The following is a 21,639-nucleotide window of genomic DNA, read 5'->3' on the forward strand; positions in this document are numbered from 1 at the left end:
TCCATTCAAATGCAAAAACATAGCTTAACTTCCCAAGTTCCCAAGAAAGAGAATCGTCAAAGAATGCCAGTTAAGAGATCGGCAGCCTTTGCCCATTCCGTGAGGCAAAGCAGCAACTGAATTAGCGAACCGTTTGGACAGTGAAGCCCGCCACCGGCAGCTGAAAGACAAGGGGGGGTCTGGGGATGGGGGTTCACAAGGGGGAGGAGCTCTGGAGCAGACAGCCCGGGGCCTCCCCAACCATCGCCTTCAAGAACGGACTCAACGTCCAAGTTGGGACAGGAACTCGGCCTCGCCGATTTCTAGACTATCCACTTCAGGGAAACTCCGATTTGCTCAGGGGCCAAAGGCATGGCAGAGCACACAGTCTCCCCTGAAGTGTCCCTCAAAAGAGCTTTCCACCTCCTCAGAGAAATTCACCCCTAAAAATCTATCCTAGTGGGGGCAGCTGGGCGGCTCGGTGGATGGCGGTCCCAGGTTCAAATCTGGCCTCAGAAGCTTCCTAGCTGGGTGACCCTGGGCAAGTCACTTACTACCCATTGCCTAGCCCTTACCGCTCTTCTGCCTTGGAACCGGTTAATTCTAAGATGGAAGGGAAGGGCTAAAAAAAAGTAGTTAAAATGGCATTTGCCAATCAGCTTACTAAAGTGGAGGTGAACCAGCCTGTGAAAGACCTGGAGATTGTTCTGTCTTTGTCTGCTTTCTGTGCTTCATTTCTATTTTCAAATAGTTGCCTCTATTATCTCTAGAAAGGGGAAGGAGAGGGGAGACCTGGGAAAGGTCCCCTCGGGGGCACCCATCGGAGGGACTCTGCAGAAGGGGGCGACCCGGTCACCAGGACTAGGGGCGCTTGTCAGTCAACAGTCTGCTGCCTCCAAACCTTCCTCTCCTGCCTGAAGCAGGAAGGTGGGCATTTATTCCTGGAGGCTTCTGAAAGACAAAGCAGATCCCTAAACACGCGAGGCTGTTAAAGCCCAAGAATCCATACTCTAGAAGGCAGCAGTGAGCGACCTGCTGACAGATTTCTAAAATGCCCTTCCTGACCAAAGAGGGTGGCTGACCCTTCTTCTCCCCTGGACGGTCATTGGCCTTCAGGGGAGGTGGGAAGCCAGAGACACAGCTCGCTGCACTGGACGATGTCTATCTTCTCTAAAAACAAGAAACTTCAGGTGAGCCTCTCTCCTGCTGGACACATGAATCTATGTTCTTTAGGCTTTGGGTGATCATATTTCCAGCTCTGAAACAGGAATGAGGTGAAAGCTACTCAGTGGGAAATTAAAATTCAACGACAGATTTAGAGATGGGAAGGATCATATAAGCCACTGAGGCACAGGAGGGGAACATGCTGGTTAAATATCTTAGGCAGGATCTGAACTTGGGTCTTCCTTACTCCAAGCCCAGTGCTTTATTCTCTATATGAGAGGGCTCAAATTCAAGGTCTGCAATACTCCCAAATGTGGCCAGAACCAGATTAAATTGTAACTGGGAAATATTTAACAAAATACACCAAAATAAGATAAAACATAGATAACATTTTTTTTCCATTAAAAAAATTAAACCCTTACTTTCCATCTTAGAATCAATACTGTGTACTAGGTTCCAAGGTGGAAGAGCGGTAAGGGCTAGGCAATGGGAGCTAAGTGACTTGCCCAGGGTCACACAGCTCAGAAGAGTCTGAGTCTAGATTTGAAACCAGGACCTCCCATCTCTAGGAACATTCTATTTTAAAACTAAATCAATATGCTGCCTGCAGGGATCCTTATGTGTGGTTTAGAGGTCCCTGATTCTACTAGATGAATATCACCTCGCTCTGCCGGCTGGTTGCCTCTACATGGTTTAAAGATAAAATAGGATTATCCCATCTCCATAAAGTCGTCAGTAACTAGTGTCTGATGAGGACTCATCCAGTTGTAGATTCCAGAACAAGCTATACTCTAATTCATGGGGGCATCTGCATTCGGGAAAGACAACTGAGTCCAGTTTGTGACCAAAGAAGACTATCAGCCGCCCAGCTGCCTCAGATGGTCTAAGCTGTGCTTCTCCCACTCCCATTCCCACACCGAAAGCAAAGCATCACGGTAGAGTATAAGAATGCTGCAGGCAGGCTTATTCCCATGGCCATCTCCCAAAGAAAGAAGAGTCACTGTGCATTCTGCTGGCCCCAGGGGGCTTACAGAGACCCAGAATCACAGGCACAGAATGCTGGTGGGATCCCCCACAGATGGAGCTATGGAATGGCCAAATGTTCTTTAATAGCTCAGACTCCCACAGTGCATTGTACTCTAGCATTTGAGATGAGAAAACCCGGTAAAAGACCTTGTCCTAGACCTCCATCCTCATTAGGCTGCTCTTTATTCCTCTATAAAGTAGAGATAAGTTAGTCAAAGAAAACTTTGCTGTTAGAGATGTCTCTATCCAATTGTACTTTCACCTGGGAGTGTTCCCAGTCTTGTCAGACTGGGTGGAGAAACGAAGGAGTATGGGAGGCCAATAAGAGAAACAGAGTCTCAAAGAGATAAGAAATCTGAGACTCCTCTTTTGACCCCTTTTATGATACACACCTTTTCTTAATAGAAAGCAATATAGTCTTACTGGAAAGCTTTAAGTTCTTAGCAAACCAACAGTCAAGAGGTTAACATTCTTCCCCTTTGGTCAGGAATGCAGCTGCTTGGCAAGCCAAGGTCGAAACCTCAGTTTAGCAGGGGCCTTTCACCCTTGAGAAAAGTATTCTCAGACTTAGCTTGCTGATAATCAGGTAGCTGAAAGTCCAGCCTGGTTCTTATCTTCACCTTGAAGTTTCTGAGGTTTCTGTGTGTTGTCTAAACTAATTGCAACGTCTGCAACACTGTAAATCTCTCTCTGTACTTTTGGGGTGAAAGGGAACTTTAATTTCATATATAATAAATTTGTGACTCAGTGGCACTTCAGAGAAGCAGCTATGAGTTAACAGTCAAGATCGTCTCCTGTGTCCCATGATAAGTTTCTTTATCAACTAAGCCAGTGATTCCCAAAGTGGGCGCCACCGTCCCCTGGTGGGTGCTGCAGCGATCCAGAGGAGCGGTGATGGCTACAGGTGCATTTATCTTTCCTATTAATTGCTATTAAAATAAAAAAAAATTAATTTCCAGGGGGGCTAAGTAATATTTTTTCTGGAAAGGGGGTGGGAGGCCAAAAAAGTTTGGGAACGACTGAACTAAGCCTTCCTTATCAGATTATCAGGAGATGATAAATAGATTTCGACAAGGGAGCTCTATCCCAAGGCCATCCAGGATAGCTCGTGAAAAACGTTGCACGACAACATATGCGGGTAATCAACCATTTAGCGGCAAAATGCACAGGACGTGACAGAACAAGGTGGCATGCAGCGTGATTAGTGAATTGACCGAGTGATGATGGATAGCTTCAATTCCAATCAAGCACAGAAGGGGAATAAATGAGAGCTAGAAAGAGGAAAAGGCCCAGGAGACAGATTCTTACCTAGCGTCCCATCGTTGGATGACTTCAGGGCATTTGTCTCCTCTTGGGATACTTTGGGAGAGCCCAGGTGGCTCATGTTACTTCTATTATCTAGAGGCTCTCCATTGGTGGTTACTTCAGAATTCAGGATTATTCCATGTTTCTGTGGACAAGACAGAGCTGCTAGTTAATATCAAGCCACTCAACCAGCATATCCTAAGATGCTGCTCTATCCTAGAACAGAATCCAGACCAAAATTGGGGGGGGGGGGGAGGGTAGAGGGAATAAAGGAGGAGGAAGAGGCACACTATTCCAGAATAAAATATTCTAGGAAGAAGAAAAAGAGCCGTGCTCTAGTCTAGAATAGAATCTAGAATAATCTATTCTGGGAGAGAAGGATGATGCTCTCTAAACAGACTGCCGATGTGAAGGGATGGGTTATGGTAAAGCACCTTAAAATGAAAAAAAACCAACAACAACACAAAAACCCAACACAATCCTACTAGCATTTGCCAACTGTTCTTGGACGTGGCCTCTTTGAATCTTTCTGCCAATTAGAGGCATTCCGCTGACGTTAATGGCCACGAGGAAGCACTGACTGTTATCTACCTATAGAATCGACTATGTTTTGGCAAATCTAACTACTAAGAAAATATGTAAAGGGAATTGACGTTCCTGTGACCATCCAGGATCAAATGCTTTACTGCCAAGGTCTCCATGAGCAGGAATAACAAATCCCTCAAGTGGTCATACTCTTTGAATTTTGACTGCATTGAGCTGGAATCAGTGACCACATTTCATATCATTTTAAGTCTGAAAGGTGAAATTTGTCACTGACTTGGTTATGTTGGCACAGATCCTGGAGTGGTTTGCCATTTCCTCCTCCAGCCCATTTTACAGATAAGGAAACTGAGGGACATAGAGCTAAGTGCTGGTGACCAGTTTAGGGATTCAGTATTCCCATGAATTGGGATGTAGCTGTCTTTAAAAATTCACCCAAAGCAGCCCAGTCTTTATATTTTTTAACTCTTAAAAACCCTTATCTTCTGTCTTGGGATCCATACTGTGTGTATTAGTTCCCAGGAGAGAAGTAAGGGCTAGGCAGTTTGGGTTAAGTGACTTGCCCAGGGTCACAGAGTTAGGAAATGACTGAGGCTAGATTTGAACACGGGACATTAGGTCTCTAGGCCTGGTTCTCAATCTATTGAGCCACCTAGCTGCCCACTAGCACAACCTTTAATTCCTAAAAGAATTAAAAATGGTGGAATATCCCTACACAAGTAAGGCTCCCCACGAGTGGGACTTTGCCTGCCATGGGAGGACCCTCCGCCATTTTCAGAGCCACCGTTGCATTTTCCAATGCTAAGACCTTACCGCCATTTTCGAGCACCCATTCCTTTATGTCCATCACAAGGTCCAGATTCCTGAGCACCCCAATGCCCCTCTCCCATTTGCTGGGGGATTTACAACATTTAACACCAGCCTTGACCCATAGGTGTCCATTATAAATTCAGGGGATCATTCCTTTTCTGCCTTTGGTTTTTAGCACAACGGGGCAAGCCAACCCAACTTCTGAAAGTTCCTTCATTCAGAAGCTTCGGCCAATGGGTACATCGTCCATTCTACAAAATTTGAATTTGAGGCTCTAAGTTTGTTTAGACAGCAGATTCACCGTATTCCAACAGAACAAACGATAAAACAGCGATCAATGACCAACGTACACAGACTGGACTTCAAAAGACGGGCTGGAATTCAACAGAAGGCGATGGGGAGAGGAATTCTAGGCAGGGGCACAGGGGGAGCAAAGGCACGTCGGCTGCAAATTTCAGGGCATTGCTGGGAATACTGTTTAGTGGGATCATGGGGTACTTGGAAGGGTTGCCCAAGAGAGGAAGGAGAAGGACAGACTTGGAAGGCAATATGGTGCCAGAACATCAAAGGCCTTGAGTGCTGAGCCAAGCAGAGAGACTGGAGGCTAAACAGAGCCCTAACCCCAGCTGAGAGTCAGGGAAAGGCATGAGAAGCCAGCAGAAGTGAGAGGACTGTTGAGGAATGAGGGCAGCCCCCACAAAGTTCAAAGGACTGAAGGAAGAGAATACCCATTTATGGAGCACTTACTATGTGCCAGGCACTGTGCTAGGGACTTAGCAATTATAAGCTCATTTGATTCTCAGAACGACCCCATCTGAATTTATCTTGGGGTAGGGTGTGAGAGGTTGATCTAGACCCAATCTCTCCCATATGGTTTTCCAATTTCCCTAGCAGTTTTTGTAAAATAGTGGATTTTTGTCTTTGGGTTTATCATAGACTATCTTGCTGATGTCACTTATCCCAAGTCTATTCCACTGATCCTTCCCTCTGTCTCTTAGCCAGTACCACATTGTTATGATGAACACTGCTTTGTAGTATAATTTAATATCTGGTACTGCTAGGCCACCTTCCTTAACATTTTTTTCATTATTTCCCTTAATATTCTTGATCTTTTGTTCTTCCAAATAAACTTTGTTATAGTTTTTTCTAATTCAGTAAAAAAGTTTTTTGGTAGTTTGATAGGTATGGCACTAAATAGGTAAATTAATTTGGGCAGGATGGTCATTGTTAGCTCATCCTACCCATGAGCAGTCAATGTTTTTCCAATTGTTTAGATCTAGTTTTAATTGTTTGGAAAGTGTTTTGTAGTTATGTTTGTATAATTCCTGTGTTTGTTTTGGTAGATAGATTCCTGAGCATTTTATATTGTCTAGGGTGATTTTAAATGGTGTTTCTCTTTCTACTTCTTGCTGCTGTGATGTGTTGGAAATATATAGAAATGCTGATGATTTATGTGCATTTATTTTGTATCCTGCAAATTTGCTAAAGTTGTTGTTTATTTCTACTAGCTTTTTAGTTGGTTCTCTAGAATTTTTTAAATTCAGAATGGGTGAAAGAATTGAATATAAAGAAGGAAATTGTAAGTAAATTAAGTGAACACAAAATAGTATACTTGTCAGATCTCTGGGAAAGGAAAGATTTTAAAACTAAACAAGAGTTAGAAAAAATTACAAAATGTAAAATAAATAATTTTGATTATATTAAATTAAAAAGTTTTTGTACAAACAAAAACAATGCAACCAAAATCAGAAGGGAAACAACAAACTGGGAAAAAATCTTTATAACAAAAAATTCTGACAGAGGTCTAATTACTCAAATATACAAGGAACTAAATCAGTTGTATAAAAAATCAAGCCATTCCCCAATTGATAAATGGGCAAGGGACATGAATAGGCAATTTTCAGATAAAGAAATCAAAAGTATCAATAAGCACATGAGAAAGTGTTCTAAATTTCTAATAATTAGAGAAATGCAAATCAAAACAACTCTGAGGTACCACCTCACACCTAGCAGATTGGCTAAAATGAAAGAAGGGGAGAGTAATGAATGCTGGAGGCAATGTGGCAAAATTGGGACATTAATGCATTGCTGGTGGAGTTGTGAACTGATCCAGCCATTCCGGATGGCAATTTGGAATCATGCTCAAAGAGCGATAAAAGACTGCTTGCCCTTTGATCCATCCATACCATTGCTGGGCTTGTACCCCAAAGAGATCATAGATAAACAGACTTGTACCAAAATATTTATAGCCGTGATTTTTGTGGTGGCAAAAAACCGGAAAGTGAGGGTATGTCCGTCAATTGTGGTATATGTTGGTGATGGAATACTATTGCACTCAAAGGAATAATGAACTGGAGGAATTCCAGATGAACTGGAAAGACCTCCAGGAACTGATGCAGAGTGAAAGGAGCAGAGCCAGAAGAACATTGTACACTGAGACGGATACACTGTGGTAAAATAGAACGTAACTGACTTCTGTACTAGCAGCAATGCAATGACCCAGGACAATTCTGAGGGATTTATGAGAAAGATGCTGCCCACATTCAGAGGAAGAACTACAGGAGTGGAAACACAGAAGACAAACAACTGCTTGAACACTTGGATTGATGTGGACATGATTGGGGATGCAGACACTAAACAACCACACCAGTGAAACTATCAATAATATGTAAGTAAGTCTTGATTGATCACACATGTTAAAACTGGTGGAAATGCAAGTTAGCTATGGGGGGGGGGGGTGGAGTTGAGGGGGTGAAGGGGAAAAAAACACGAATCATGGAACCATGGAAATTTTTTCTAAAAAAAAAAAAAAAAAAAAAAAAAAGAACGACTTGGAGGTAGACAGTCTTATTATCCTCATTTTACAGTTGAGGAAACGAAGGCAGGCAGAAGTTAAATGACCTGCCCAGGGTCACACAGCTAGTCAGTATGCTGGATTTGAACTTGGATCTTCCTGATGCCAGGCCCAGCACTATCCACTGTGCCACCCACAGGTTCTGGCTTACTTATTCAGAGCTGAAAAGGGCCAGAGAGGCCATCAAACTTAATCCCCCCATTTCATAGATAACTATCCTATGAAACGTTTGGAGATTAAAATTACTGGCACTTTACAAATCCTTAAGCATGTCATACTTCATGGCTGCAGGTGGCTTTATTGTTCTTATCTGACCTTCAGAATCAGCTTGCCCCAAGGAATGGAAACAAACCCCCAGAAGGCCCTGAACAAAGCCCTGGACGGGCAGGCCCTTGGCTGCCCCCAGGGGGATGGTGACGGCTTGGGGGGGCACCGTACCTTCAGCTCCTCCTTGAGCAGGATCGCTTCGGCCCGAAGGTCATCTCGCTCACTCCGTACGGAATCAAAGTACTCTTTCTGCCTCTCTAATGCCTGACATGGTGTGGGGGCGCCGAGAGAAGGCAGAGAAACGAGAGGAAGGTAGAGACAAGCAAAGACCATTTCAGAAACGTTAGGCAGAGGAGAAGCAGGTTCAGATACTTAGAAAGTCTTAAGCATGGAGGTTCTAGACAGAATAATGGCATCCAGTATAGATAATCGTGGCGTCCCGTCTAGGGAAGGTAGAGGTGGGGAGGGCCTAGACACAGTGCAGACGCTTCTATTTCCAGAGCTGTGGGATGTGGGGAACAGAGGATGTAGCTCCATTATCTTTACTTGATCAAGGGGCCGACTGGTGTACAGGACAGCGAGTGGCCTTCAAAGTCAGGAAGACCTGGGTTCAAGTCCCACCTCAGACACATCTTGACTATGTGACCTTGGGCAAGTCACTTCACCCTAGTGCTGTTTGCCAAGACCAAAGACTCCAAAGACTTTTGGAACCAAAAAAGGGTCTGAGTCTTGATGGAAGCCCTGGGGAGTTATTCTTCCAGGAAATGAATGTAGGTACATGCCACATTGAGTTGGGAAATCTCTCCAGAGCATCACATGATGCACAGCTGTCCATCTGTCCACCCGTCCATCTATCCATCCATCCATTTATCTACGTACAAAGACATATCTCTCTATCCATCATCTAGTTACTGATCTTTTCTATCTATTTATCATCTATGTGAATATGTACATATGTATGAGTGTGAACATCTTTATAAATATACATGTGTGTGTGCACACAGACATCGCTTTCCACCTCTTGTTTCGCAGCCTCTGTTTATCCATCATCTTTCCTTCTCTTTTCGTCTACTATCTGACCTATCATCTACCTACATACAGATATGTCATCTATCTCTATTTGCCCATCTACCCACGGTCTGTCTGTCTATCCATCCATCTATCCATCCATTATTCTACCCATCTACCTGTCCATCCTTCCATTATTCTACTCATCCATTTGTCCTTCTACCCATCCATCCATCCATCCTTCTACCCATCCATCCGTCCTTCTACCCATCCATCCGTCCTTCTACCCATCCATCCATCCATCCGTCCATCTCTCCACCTGTCCATTGGTCCGTCTCCCCCACGCCCCCATTCTTGTCCCTGGGACTCTGGGAAGTCCGTCTCCATTTCTGCCCCCCACACTGTAGCTTTGTAGCTGTGTGTTTCCGGGGCTGTTTTTTGGTTCTGCCTTAGACCAGGCTTGTGATTCTTCCCTTTCAGGAGCTCCAGGTAGGGGAAGTCCCTCTACCCCGTGGGCTGACCCTGCTTGTTCTTATTTTAGTGGGCTGGTGGAGGGCGCCGAGGGGCGAGATCTCGGGGCGCGCATGGAGTCTGTGTCGGGGCGGGAGTTGAACCCAGGACCTGAGCCGGCTCTGAGCCCGGCTCTCTCCATCTTGCCACCAAACCCCAAGGCCAACAATTTCTTGAGCGAGTGACTGGCTGTGAGCGCAGGCCAGGCCGCTGTCCGCACATCGGACCAGGACCGACACTCGGCTGGCTGCGAGGGGATGAAGCCGGTCAGCTTGTCATCGCCTTCGCCCAGACTCATCTGGCACGAGGAGGACGTGAGGGGAGGCTGGCTGGAGCCTCGGCCCTTGCTGACCCGTCCCTTCCTCTCTGTCCCGGCTCTGTCTGTAAAACGGGCATCGTCGGCCCGGCAACGTTTGCCCTTCGGGGCCCCCGGACAGCCTGGAGAAGCCCCGAGCCTCCCGGCTCCCTCATTCGCACCCGCTTCCCCCCGTGCGTGTGCCTCTGGGGGGGCCGACGGGCTCCGTCCCCGGCTCTCGTTTCCACCCACTTGGGGTTCCGTCTGGCCGCAGCCCAGCACCCGCGAAGGGCGAGAATTCAGTGATAAAACGTAGGGACGCCCCTGAGCGTCAGCTCCGGTCGGGGCGGCCGCCGTGCCCGTCAGCCCGTAAAGGGAATATCGGGGAGAACTTGGGCAGCCCACCAAGGCCAGGCCGGGAGGCTCCCAGGGACAGGGGGCTCCCCCAGCCGACGCGGCCCCTCCCACTCCACAGGGGAGGGCGACCCAGTGCCGTGACGTCACGGCGCCGGGCTCGAGAAGCCCGAAGGGGCCTGGGACTGCGCGGGGACGAGGGGACGGCCTTTTACACTGAACGACGCCGGCTGGGCGCGGGTTCGGACGGCACACGCGGGAGCTCCTACCCCTATCTTTTTGTCTTTCCATTCTATCGTCTCCTGGAGATCAGAAACCTCCCTCACATAAGCCTCCTGCTTCTGCCGGAGCTGCTGGATCTCCTGCGGACACGAGCACAGGAGACAAAGCAGAGCAGGTTAGAGGCCGGGCGGGGGGCCCCCATCCGCCCAGAGGCGCTGGGCGGGGAGCCTGTGGCGGAGGCCCGACACGGAGCCGCCAGCGGGGGAGCCTCCCCTCCCGCTGAGGTCACCCGGCGAAGGGGGTTCGGGGGACCCTCCTGCTCCCATCCCGGCCCCTGTCCAGGGCCAGAGGGACGCCGCGGGCCCCGCTGCCCAGCGCCAGGAGGAAGCTGCGCCCGGCGGCCAGCGAAGAGCCCCGGGAAGGCCGCCTTCGTCGTAGAGAGAACCCGTCACGGGAAGCCCCGAGGAGACGTCTCGGGCCACGAACCCTCCCGCCGGGGGCTCCTCCGGGGAGGCTCTGGGGGAGGCCGGCAGGGGGCGAGGGCGAAGCCTCCGCTCGGCACCGGCCTGGGCCCACTTACCGCCAGCATCTCGTCCCGCTGCTTTAAGGCCTCTTTGGCTTCGGCAAACTGAAACTGCAGCACGCTGTGGGCATGTTTCTGTCTTTCGAATTCCTGAAAAGAAGAAGGACGGTGAGGAGGGGAGGAGAAGGGAAGGAGGCTCTTCTGGATCCCCGGCCCGGCCCAGGAGGGGCCTCGAGGGCGTGGGGACGTGCTGGGGACAAAAGGGCTCCGGCAAAGGCAGAACCTCCAAGCGGGGGCTCTTAACTCGGCTCCGTGAACGCCTCTAAAAATGGGGGTGCGGCGGCTAGCGTGGCCTCGCAGGGCGACCCTGGGCCCAGCCCTCGGGGCTTCCTGGCTGTCTCCAGCAGGCCTCGCCTCCGGGGTGCCTCCTCCAGAGCCGCTGCTCCTGCGGCAGCCTCCTGACCCCCCTCAGCGCCTCTCCCAGGGGCCCTGGCGGAGCCCTTCCTCGCCCCCCCATGACGCTCCCTGTATCTGGGGACACGCGTGGCTCCCCGAGGACGAGGCTCACAAAGCTCAGCAGCGGCCCGTTTCCTGAGGGGCTGCCACGGCCGCGCTTCGGCCCCCCACCTGCTCCTGCGGCCTCTCCCGGCACAGTCGTGGTCTAGGCCAGGCCTCGCCTCCCGGCCGCATGCTAGGAGGAAGCTAAGGAGGGACCGAGAAGGCGGCCGCCGCCCTCCAAGACAAGGAGATTCAATCGTTTTCTTGGCTTTAAGAGCCGATGAGGTTTCTCAGAAAGCTGCGGCGGCTCCTCCGCATCATTCCAAGTCAGGAGGTTAAGAGGTAAAAAACGTGGAGGAAACCTATCGGGCCGCCGGGGGCTGCGTGGACAGAGCCGCGCCGGGGACGCGAGAGCCTGGGTTCTAAGGCGGCCTCGGACGCTTCCCAGCTGGGGGACCACTTCCTGGGCCAGTCCTGACCCCGCGGCCCAGCTCGCAGCCCTCTTCTGCCTTGGAGGCAATATTGATTCCAAGACAGCAAGTAAAGGGTTTAAAAAGAAAGAAAGAAAGAAGAAATCGCGTGTTCCGTTGGGTCGGGTGCGGGGCGAGGGGAGGACCAGGACCCAATAGACCCGGTTTCGGCCTTGGCCAGGGCTCTGAGGGCGAACCCCGCGCTCCCACCTCCTCCGCCCCTCACCTTGTTTTTCTCCTCGTACTGTCTTCGGGATTCGGCCAGCTGTTCCTCCAGCTCTAACAAGGCGTCCTTCAGGGTGTCGACCTGGTACATGAAGTTGGTCTTTTCGTTGTCCAGCTGGGCGTTGGACACCATGGCCTTCTTGTACTTCTCCTCGACTTCTGCCAGCGAGTCCTGCGGAGAGCGCCGCCCCCGGGGCCGGACGGAGAGGAAGGAAAGACGGTCATGAGGCGGCTCTTATTGGGAAGTCGGGCTTTGAGGGGAGGGGAAGGAGGAGGAGCTTGTTAGAGCTTTAAGAGACCCCCACAACGGAAAAGAGCTTTACAGGGTGCCGCTAATAGCTCTAATCGCTGCTCAACCAAGACTCCAACGAGCTCGGGGTGGCCCATCTCCATCCGGTCTCAACCCCGATTCTGGAAGGGAATTTAGCAGGGACGGCGCGGAAGCTTCTAGTTTCCCGATTTTCAATGTGTTATTCGAGGGCCAAAGAAGGACCAGGGATCGAGTTCTGATGACCCTGCACTTGTGGGCTGACATCTAAGTGGGAAGGGCTCCCCGTCCCCCGGAGGTGTCGCTGCTTGGAAAAGGGACGGCGCCGTGAGATCTTCATAATGGCACCCCAGGCTCCCTCTGGGCAGTGCTGACGGAACCTAAATCCTTGCCCTGTTTCTAAGATAGGATGAAGAAGGGTCGAGAGAAGAACCTTGGGGAGTCGGAGAACGTGGCTCCAGCAAGGGTGGGTCACTGGGCGAGTCAACCCACCTGGGCCTCAGTTTCCCTCATTTGTCGGATGAAGGGCTAGGATCACGAGGGGGCCTCTCGGGTCCCTTCTGGCCCTAAAGCTATGATCTTTTGTGCCTGCTAGGCAGGAACTAAGAGAGCCACCCATTCAGAAAGTACTTTACTAAAATGGCAGGCCTAAGAAGAGCCTTCCACCCGGCCAGCACTCCTACACTGTGTGTCCCGAGTCAGTGCAACTTCTGGCTTGGGAACGAACAGTGAACCCGGAGGAATATTCAAGGGCCAGTCCAGGACATGACGAAGTGGGGCTTTTGTACTCTAGGCACAGGCTCAACAGGGCGGAGGACTGAAAGAATCATGGGGGCATCCCTGGAGAGGAGGGAAACAGCTATTTTCGTCCGCCTTCAGGAGGGCTGGATTGTCAAGGATGCTTCAGACAGGCCCAGGAACAACGAGCTGGGTTTTAGTCCTAGCTCTGATCGTTACCAGCTGAGTGACTTCTGAGCCTCAGTCAACACTTCTGTAAGATGGGCATCATCCCACTCATCTCCCACTGCTGGGACCAGACAAGAGGATGGACATAAGACATTCTGCACGTTCCATGGTGCTCCAAGAAGGCCGGCTGCCGTCAGCCTCGTCTCCTCCCTGGCACAGCACAGAGCCTGGCCTGGAGCAGGCCCTTCATTTAAGGGGTGAGAATTCAGATGAGTCCCCACCTGACCTCCCACCGGAATAGTCTGAGCACGGCTGGCGCCAATAAGGGAGTAAGCCTGCCCATGCAGAGCTGCCACCATTTCATTCCCCATGCCTAAATCCAGGGGAGAAGAGGGGACCCCCCTGCTCACAAGCTAAGCCCTGGGGGAAGTGCCCGGGCCTCAGAGCCCGACACATCTCACTCCTGGCACCCAGCCTTTGAGGCCGATATTCTGGGGCCGTGGTGGAGACTGCTGTGCAAGCGATCAGTTGGACTCAATGAACTGTGCCTCCTGCCCCTGCCTGCTCTGCTGTTCTCTCCCGAGGAGAGCGCAAGAAAGTCCTCATCGGGGGCCATCGAGCCCGTCGGAACCCCCACACACACCGTCTAGCCAGAGCCCTGGGTCTTCGTGTGAGTAACCCAAGCAGTGTTATGTGTGATGGGAAAGCCAAGGATCCACGGAGCCCGGGAAAACAGATTCTCAAGCCTTCAAAAGTCTCCCAAGGGGGCAGCTGGGTAGCTCAGTGGATTGAGAGTCAGGCCTAGAGACGGGAGGTCCTGGGTTCAAATCCAGCCTCAGCCACTTCCCAGCGGGGTGACCCTGGGCAAGTCACTTAACCCCCATTGCCCACCCTTACCACTCTTCTACCAAGGAGCCAATACACAGAAGTTAAGGGTTTAAAAAAACAAAACAAAAAGTCTCCCAGCATGCACTAGTAAACACACGTTAGTGATCGTTTCTATCAAATGGTGATTATTCGGATGTGAGCTGACACACGTGCTCTATTTGGAAAGAGGACCGATTCATGGAAAACCCAATGGGGGCATCGCTGCTCTGGAAGTGGAGTTTTTAAGAAAAATCCCCAGCGTGCTTTTAGTGAAGGGCAGCACGCTGATCCAGTCTGACTTTTTTGGATTCTTTTTAATTAAAACATTTTTTTTAAACTTGAATTTAATTTGAATTTCAGTCTAATTTCCGTTTGAATTCTTGGTGAGGATTTCCTCTGCCCAAGTTAATCTGGGTTAATATCACACGCGGCCACCAAGCAGCCTCCGGACAGATACCTTCATTTCTCTCAGGCCCTGCATGTATTTGCCTTCTACATCCTGAATCTGGTCCTTCAACTCATTGATCTCCTGAGGGAAATGGCAAAAACGGGAAGGATGTCACAGAGACAGATGGACGGGGGTCGCACACACAGAGGCCAGGGACGTCCCCTGGAGCTGACGGGCTTCTGGGTCTGGGCACATCCATCGAGTTCTGTCCCTGATTTCCCAAATGACAAAACTCCCACAAATAATTAAAGGAACCAGTGCACCCCGAGGTGAGGAGGTCCCTTCTGCCCTGCTGAACCACCCCGCAGAGTCTCTTATGGAATGGTTGACACAAAGGGCAGCAATGGATCTGGAGTAAAGGGCCCGATCCGGGTCCCAGTTCTGCCACTTGTACACTGCTCACACAACTCTGGGTAAGTCATTTTCCCTCTGGGTCCGTTTCCTCTTTTCCAAAATGAGGGAACTGGCCTAGATGCCTGCTTGAGACCCCCCTAGCTCTGCACCCCAGAAAGGGCGCCTCCCAGGTCCGAATCACATTGGAATGAAGAAAAAGTTCTTTTCCTAAAGGAATCTTAAAACAACCTTCTTTGGAGACAGAAGGCCTTCACACTTCTGATCTAGCCTTAAGCGTGAGAGCGGATGGCCCATAAGCCCTCTGGCTCAGCTTCATTCTTTCAACTGGGGGCTCCCGGGTGGCAGCCCCACAAAGAAGTTCTCTTTTGCCACCTCTTGCTCCCCACAGCCCCACCTCCTCCCATCGACGCCGTCCCTCTACCATTGCAATAAAGCTCCCAGGGGGGAGGACTGTGGCTTTGTTTGGTTGTTGGATCCCCTGCATTTGGCACATAGTAGGGGCTGAACATGAATGCAAACTTCTTAAAGCCGAGGGCCTTTGGCTTCTGCACCTCTGGGGTCTAGTTGGGTCCCTGACACACAGCAGGCCCCCCGACAAAGTGCCTGGAGACAGATTTGTGCTCCCTGCAGTGACTCGCACATGGACCCGAAGGACAAATCATCAGGTTGTCCTAGGCTCTGTTGCACCTGCTAGGAGACCTGCCTGGGTCTGACGGAGGCACCATGTTTGCAGCTCTGGGTGAATGCCCGGCATCGTTCTGACGTCTCCTTTTGAACTATAAATTGGGGTTTCCCATTCAGAGGTTCCTTCTGCTTCTGGAGTTGGGTCCAGTCAAACAGAATGACAAACACGGCAGGAGCATGATGGGAGGAAAAATGCTCCGCCTTTGTGGAAGGCTGGCTTTCACGGCAGAAATCACCCGGTGACAGCTTACCTTGATTTCCCTGATGGAGGCCTCGGTGTCCACGGAGATGGAGGTGTCCCCGCTGCCCCTCCGCGAGGACGTTCCGCCCAGAGAGGCCAGCGTGGCTGCGGATAAGCTGGGCATGTTGCGAGATCCCTAAAATATTTTAAGAGACCCTTTTCAGACCCGAAAATTGCTTTGGACCAAACATTGGATCAAAAGTCTCTAAACTGACACAGGACTAACAGAGACACATCCCAACCCTTCTGCTATGTTTCCAAGCCAGGAAACTGGCCGTTGGGCAGTGGGTGGCCACTCCTGGATGTGCCCTCCCAAGGTTTTCCCAGGGAAGCTCAGGGGCGGCCCGGCACCCACTAACCCTTCTGCCCCACACAGGAAGAAATCTGCAGAGGAAGCCCCCTGGGGGACACGTTAGAGCTCAGAATTCCCCAAGCCATCACAGTCTAGTCCCCGGATGCCTCTTCTCCTGCTTCGGAAAATTAAGAATATGCTTTTCCTCATTTCATCTGTGAATTGTGAAAGCATTAAAGCCATCGTGTTTAAAGGTGACAAGATATAAACCGTGACTACATGGACGGTCTTACCTTCTCTGTAAAGTCCTTTTCTGGCCTCTCTTCGACCTGCCAAAAAAGGAAAAAAGAAAGGACAAGATCTCAGTTGGCAAATATGGAAGAGCAGGAACAGAAGGCGATGGCGCCTCCAGGTTCTGAGCGTCCGACCCTTCTCACCATGGCATCTCCCTTCTCTGCCCTCTGTGGGTGCCACACAGTTCTCATCTAACCATCGGACCGTCTATTCGAGACTCTTCAGCACTGTTACAGGAGGACAGAACTCTAGACTGTCCAGTGGACGGGTCACTTCCTGTCTCTGCCTGCCTGGCCACCTCCTGGGGGAGGAAAGGACGAGCTTCCCTGTTTGGGTCATGGGATTCACAACGATGACCATTTCTCCCCATTTTAATATTTCAGACGTGATTCTCCTTTTTCCTTTTGGAATAAAAGTTTCTTAGATCTGAGCTCTCTCACATTTGCCCTTTTTAAAGGGGTCTCAAGGATTGGGAACTTTTATAAACCCTTTCCTTCCATCTTAGGAGCAATACTGCACATGGGTTCCAAGGCAGAAGACTGGGAAGGGCTAGAAAATTGGGGCTAATGACTTACCCAGGGTCATATAGCCAGGAAGTATCTGAGACCAGATTTGGTCCCAGGATCTTCTGTGTCTAGGCCACCAAACCCCCTAGCTGCCCCAAATTTTGGAATTAAGAAATCTCTGCTCCTTCCTCCTCCCCGAAGGGCCCAGAACCTTTGTTCCATAATCTCACGGAGGCCTCCCAAGTGTCCTGCTGATCCTGCAGTCATAAAGGGCTTTGTCGATGTGACTCACTATTACAATATCATGATGGCGTCGAGCCTCTGTGTGCTCAAGCCACCAAACCCTGCTACAGGAGGCCGAGGCATCGGCCCAAAGGTCACTTGGCTCTCTCTAAGGCACATTCCGGAAAATGATGGCATGCTGGTATGTCGCCCGGAACAAAGTCCAAACCAAAATAAGGAGCTCCTGTGAGTTCAAGGGAAAGCTGGTGGCCCTGGTGGAGGAATTGGGTTCAAAGACAATCTCGGATTCTTACTAGCTGTGAGACCCTGGGTAGAGAAGGAAGTGACTTGCTCAAAGTCACCAAGGAAGTAAAGAAATCTGCTACGAAGGACTTCATACAGGAAGCTCTCTAGTCCCACTAAAAAGAAACTGGGTGAGGAGGAGGAAAAAGGGGATAAGAAAAAACAATTCAAGGCCCCCCCCAAACACTCAAACCCTAATATGTCCATTAATGAATATTTATTTGCTATTTCGGCTTTGTGTGCAATTTAACCATCAGTTCCTGGGCTTTCTTCTTTTGGGGGGGGGGAACCCAGGTTCCTACTTCTCCGTCACTTTACAATAAAGATTTTATCATGCTCTATTTATAAGCTGTTAATTAAAATAAGCAATCTGACAAAGCCGACAGTTCTGGGGGAGCGCTCGCTCAGTCGCTCATGAAGAGCTGAAGCCTACCTGGGGGCTAATGTCCCAAGGCCTTCTTCCCTGCCATTGGCCATGTGGGCATCCCAACAAAAGCTTCTATTTCTTCCCTGATAAGGAAACCTACTCCGAAGCCGACTTGTGGGTGCTGTTTCAGTTTGGGGGTGCACCCAGCTGATCCTCTCAGCTTCTCTCTACACCTTCCACATAAGGCTGGCTGAGTGCCCGAGCACAGAACCGGTGGATCGGATCCAGGCCACTTGAAGCCAAACCCTCGAGGGTTCCGTGTTCTCCCCAGAAGCACCTCTAACATTTCCTTCTCTGTCCTCATTCAGTAAACATTTAGTGGGTGCGGATAGAGAGAAAAGACAGGTTCTGCCCTCAGGGGCTTCCGGTGCCATGGAGGAGACAACAAGCAAATCTATCCAAAGGAGCCATCGAGGGAGGCTCACAGAGGGAAGGCCCTGGCATTAGGAGAGGTGGGGAAGGCTTCCTGTAGGAGGTGGCTACGGAGATGGGTCTTCAAGGAAGCCAGGGAGGCCAGAGGGCAGAGATGGGATGCGAGAATGATCCAGGCATTGGGAAAAGCCAGAGAGAATGTCTGGAGCTGAGAGAGTCTTGTTCATGGAGCGGCCAGGAGCCCGCTGTGCCTCGATGGAAAAGTATGTGCTGGAAGCAGGGGGTAAGGAGCCTGGAAGAAGGCTGCAGGGCCTTGAATGCTAAACAGAACATTCTGTATTTGATCCTGGAGGCGATGGGAGCCACTGGGCTTTACAGAGCAGGGGACTGACCGGGTTAGAGCTGCCCTTCGGGGAATTCTCGAAAACCCCACCATTTTCAGTGAGATCAGATTGGCTGAGAGCAGATGAGATTGAATTGGTGAAAAGCAAGAGAATCACAAAGCTTTTAGGGCTGGCCAGTCAACTAATCCAAATGCTGTAGAGAGAAACCAAGGCAGAGAGGGTTCATGACTGATCCAAGGTCACCATCATCCCTTAGGAAAGACACCGAGCCCGGGCGCCGTAGAGGACAAAAGGCGAGCCCTGGCCCCCCGGGAGCCCTTCTCTGCCGGTGTCCGGCCCTCAAGGCCAGCCACCCCCAAAGAGCGAGAGAGAAAGGAAGACGTGCTCACCACTGGACTTGCCCGAGCGGAGCCGGCCCTGGAGGAAGCCCGAGATCCGGAGCCCAGGCAGCCGCTGTACTCGGAGGGCTACCCGCGCCACGACACGGAGAGAGAAAGAGAGGAAGGCGGTTAGCGGGCGGGCAGAGGCAGACCCAGAAGCAGCTGCTGCCCCGGGGCTTTGTGGGGAGGAAGACACGCATGGAAATGGGGTCTAAGGAAGCTCCCCGAATAAACTTAGAAAAAGAAAAGGGGCTCCCCAAGGCGTCGGGGCGGCTTGCTCGGAGGAGGCCTCCCATCGGCCCGAGTGGAGCAAAGGGGGGCCAGAAGGCCGTCGCACACTCCGCTGGAAAGCAAAGCCCCCCCCAGCCGCTTCACCCCATCAGCCCGACTTCGTGGCTCCCCTCCGCCCAGGAACAAGCGGGGTCTAGATTGAACAGGACATGTGTGGGGGGCTTCTAGCAGCGCCCGGCCAGGAACTTCTCTCCTGTTCCACCTCAGGCGGTGCCTCGCCCGCCCCGTGGAGGGGCTCTGTTGCTCCTATTTATTTCTGCATCTCTCGCACCCAGAGCATTCCGTGAAGCATGAGCTGAGCGTGGGCTAGGGCTGCCCCCTTAGCCTTGGGGGGGCTCCGACTGAATCCACGATCTGGATTCTTTTTCACTAAGTGCCTATTAGGGAATCCCTTTCCCTGAGGAATAACGTTCTCATTTCCTTTTCTAGGCAGAGAAAAAAGGAACAGCGAGAGGCTGTGTCTGCACAGCATAGAGGAGCTGAATTCAAATCCAACCTCATTTCTTAGCTGTGTGACCCTGGGAGAGTCACTTAATCTGTTTGACTCGGTTTCCCAAACCATGAAATAGGGATAATACAACAGCTGCTTCCCAGGGTTAGATCAGGGGAAGTAATCCTTGTAAAGTGCTTCACCCAGCCTGGGCCCAGACAAATAGTATATAAAGGGGAGCTCTTATTGTTAGTATTAACTAACTGCTCCGAAGCTGGCTGGGATACTGGCCTATTTTTATCATGCCTGACCGTAGGAGACGGCACTTTTAGGGGCGGTAAGCAGAATTTCCTTCCAGGGCAGACGTACACTCTCATTTGGATTGTGGCTCAGTGGAAGCAGCACTGGTTCTGGGTTCGAATGCTACGTACCATCCGAATGACCTTGGGTAAGTCCCTAAATGCTCTGGTTCTCAGGTTCCTCATCTATAAACTTGGGGGGGCGGCAAAGAAGCTCGACTTTGAGGGACTCCTTTTGCTAGTCACAAGAGGCGATGATTCCCTCCCTCTAGGGAGTGTTTGCCGCCACGAGCGATCAAGATAGACCCAATTTAGAGATGAGGAAACTGAGGTCAAACGAGTCATTCGTGACCGCATGGCTGATTCAGGACTGCCCGGCCGCATGTTGGGGTCTCCGGTCTAGGCAAGCTGCCCCTCAGCCCGTCATTTCTCTAAACGGAGAAAGAAAAAGAAACGGAATCTGGCCGGACATTTAAGTTTGGAACGGGCTGAAGGGCCAGGCCGGAACCAGGGACCCGGTGCAGGCCCAGCGGCGGTTCTGCTCAGGCCTGGGCTCCGAAATCGACTTTGTCAGGGAGCAAGAAGGAGGCCGGCCGGCCCCAGAGGCAGGAGAGGCTTCCCGTCGGGGTGACCCTGGCCCAGTCACTGATCGAAGGAGGTTTGGGCTTAAAAAAGGAGTCCCGCCGGCGCCTGCGACTGCCGAACAGAAGACGAGCTTTCATGGCTGCGGCCCCCCCCCCCCCCCCAGGGCGCCGACGACCCGGAGCAGCTTACAGGGTGCGCGTTGGGGGCGCTGAATCTCCGGCTCCCGCCGTACACGCTCTCGTCACACGCCACGGAGGCCTGCAATAGAGCGGAGCTTCAGGAGGGGGCGGGGCCGCGCAGGGGAGGTCACGTGGCAGACCGCGAGCCCCCAGCCCAGGCCGTGCCCCGGGCCAGAGGGAGAGCCCAGCCGCCAGGCCCGGAGGCGCCACGGGGAATCCCCACCCAGAACCCGGGGCAGAAGTACAAAGACTCCTTCAGGGCCATCCGCACCGCCCAGCCTCGTGGGGGGAGGGGAGGGACCAAGCTGGGAGTCCCTCCGCTGGCCAAACCCGCTCTCTGGCCCTCTGAGGGAGGGGAAGTCGGGCTGGGCTCTGGGTCAGCTCGGCCGCGTCCTAACTGCCCTCCTGGCCGGCTTTTAGAAAGGTCTCGCCCGATGGGCGGCGGCTCCCCCAGGCTCTTTCTGGCTGCTTCTGTACCTGCGGAGAACCATTTTCGGGGTCTCCCTCGTCCCCAGGACTCTAGGAAGGGTCTGGATTAGGGGAGTTTCCCCCGGCGGCCGCCCATCTAGGTGGCAGAGCTCCGAGGGGGGAGCTTCCCTTCACACCGGTTAGTTTTACCAGCTCAGCAAAGGCCGGACAGGCAGGAGGCCAAAATGGGAGTCTGACCCCAAAGAGAATTCACGGCCGGAGAGCAGGCCTTGGACCTGCGCAGGGTCCCGGCGGCCCCTCCTTGTCCACCCGTTTCCTAGGAAACCGCTCAGAGGAGGACCCTTGAGCAGCCCCCCAGCACTCGGGTCGCCAAAGCCCAAAGACACAAAATGCGGCTGGACCCTGCGGTGCAGTTCAGGAGATGGACAGTGTGGCGGCCCATGCGATGAGGGAGGGACCCCGACG

The 21,639-nt window shown here is 51.7% G+C and overlaps 1 protein-coding gene across 13 annotated transcripts in view; it reads right to left on the bottom strand.

Annotated features, from left to right (window-relative positions):
* LRRFIP1 (LRR binding FLII interacting protein 1) overlaps window positions 1–21,639 on the bottom strand; it is a 95,463-nt gene that overhangs the window by 16,958 nt on the left and 56,866 nt on the right. For 4 of the 13 annotated variants that reach the window (XM_044673344.1, XM_044673333.1, XM_044673337.1 and 1 more), the window contains 10 exons: window positions 20,756–20,824; window positions 18,971–19,048; window positions 16,407–16,442; window positions 15,832–15,957; window positions 14,552–14,623; window positions 12,055–12,225; window positions 10,918–11,010; window positions 10,385–10,477; window positions 8,120–8,212; window positions 3,478–3,619 (listed from right to left, as the gene is read on the bottom strand). In XM_044673344.1, the coding sequence (XP_044529279.1) occupies window positions 3,478–3,619; window positions 8,120–8,212; window positions 10,385–10,477; window positions 10,918–11,010; window positions 12,055–12,225; window positions 14,552–14,623; window positions 15,832–15,957; window positions 16,407–16,442; window positions 18,971–19,048; window positions 20,756–20,824 (973 nt within the window). The remainder of the gene's footprint in view (window positions 1–3,477; window positions 3,620–8,119; window positions 8,213–10,384; window positions 10,478–10,917; window positions 11,011–12,054; window positions 12,226–14,551; window positions 14,624–15,831; window positions 15,958–16,406; window positions 16,443–18,970; window positions 19,049–20,755; window positions 20,825–21,639) is intronic. The other 9 variants (XM_044673339.1, XM_044673340.1, XM_044673341.1 and 6 more) reach the window with 6 other exon arrangements.

Source organism: Gracilinanus agilis, chromosome 4, assembly GCF_016433145.1.
Source record: "Gracilinanus agilis isolate LMUSP501 chromosome 4, AgileGrace, whole genome shotgun sequence".
NCBI classification, from domain to species: domain Eukaryota; kingdom Metazoa; phylum Chordata; class Mammalia; order Didelphimorphia; family Didelphidae; genus Gracilinanus; species Gracilinanus agilis.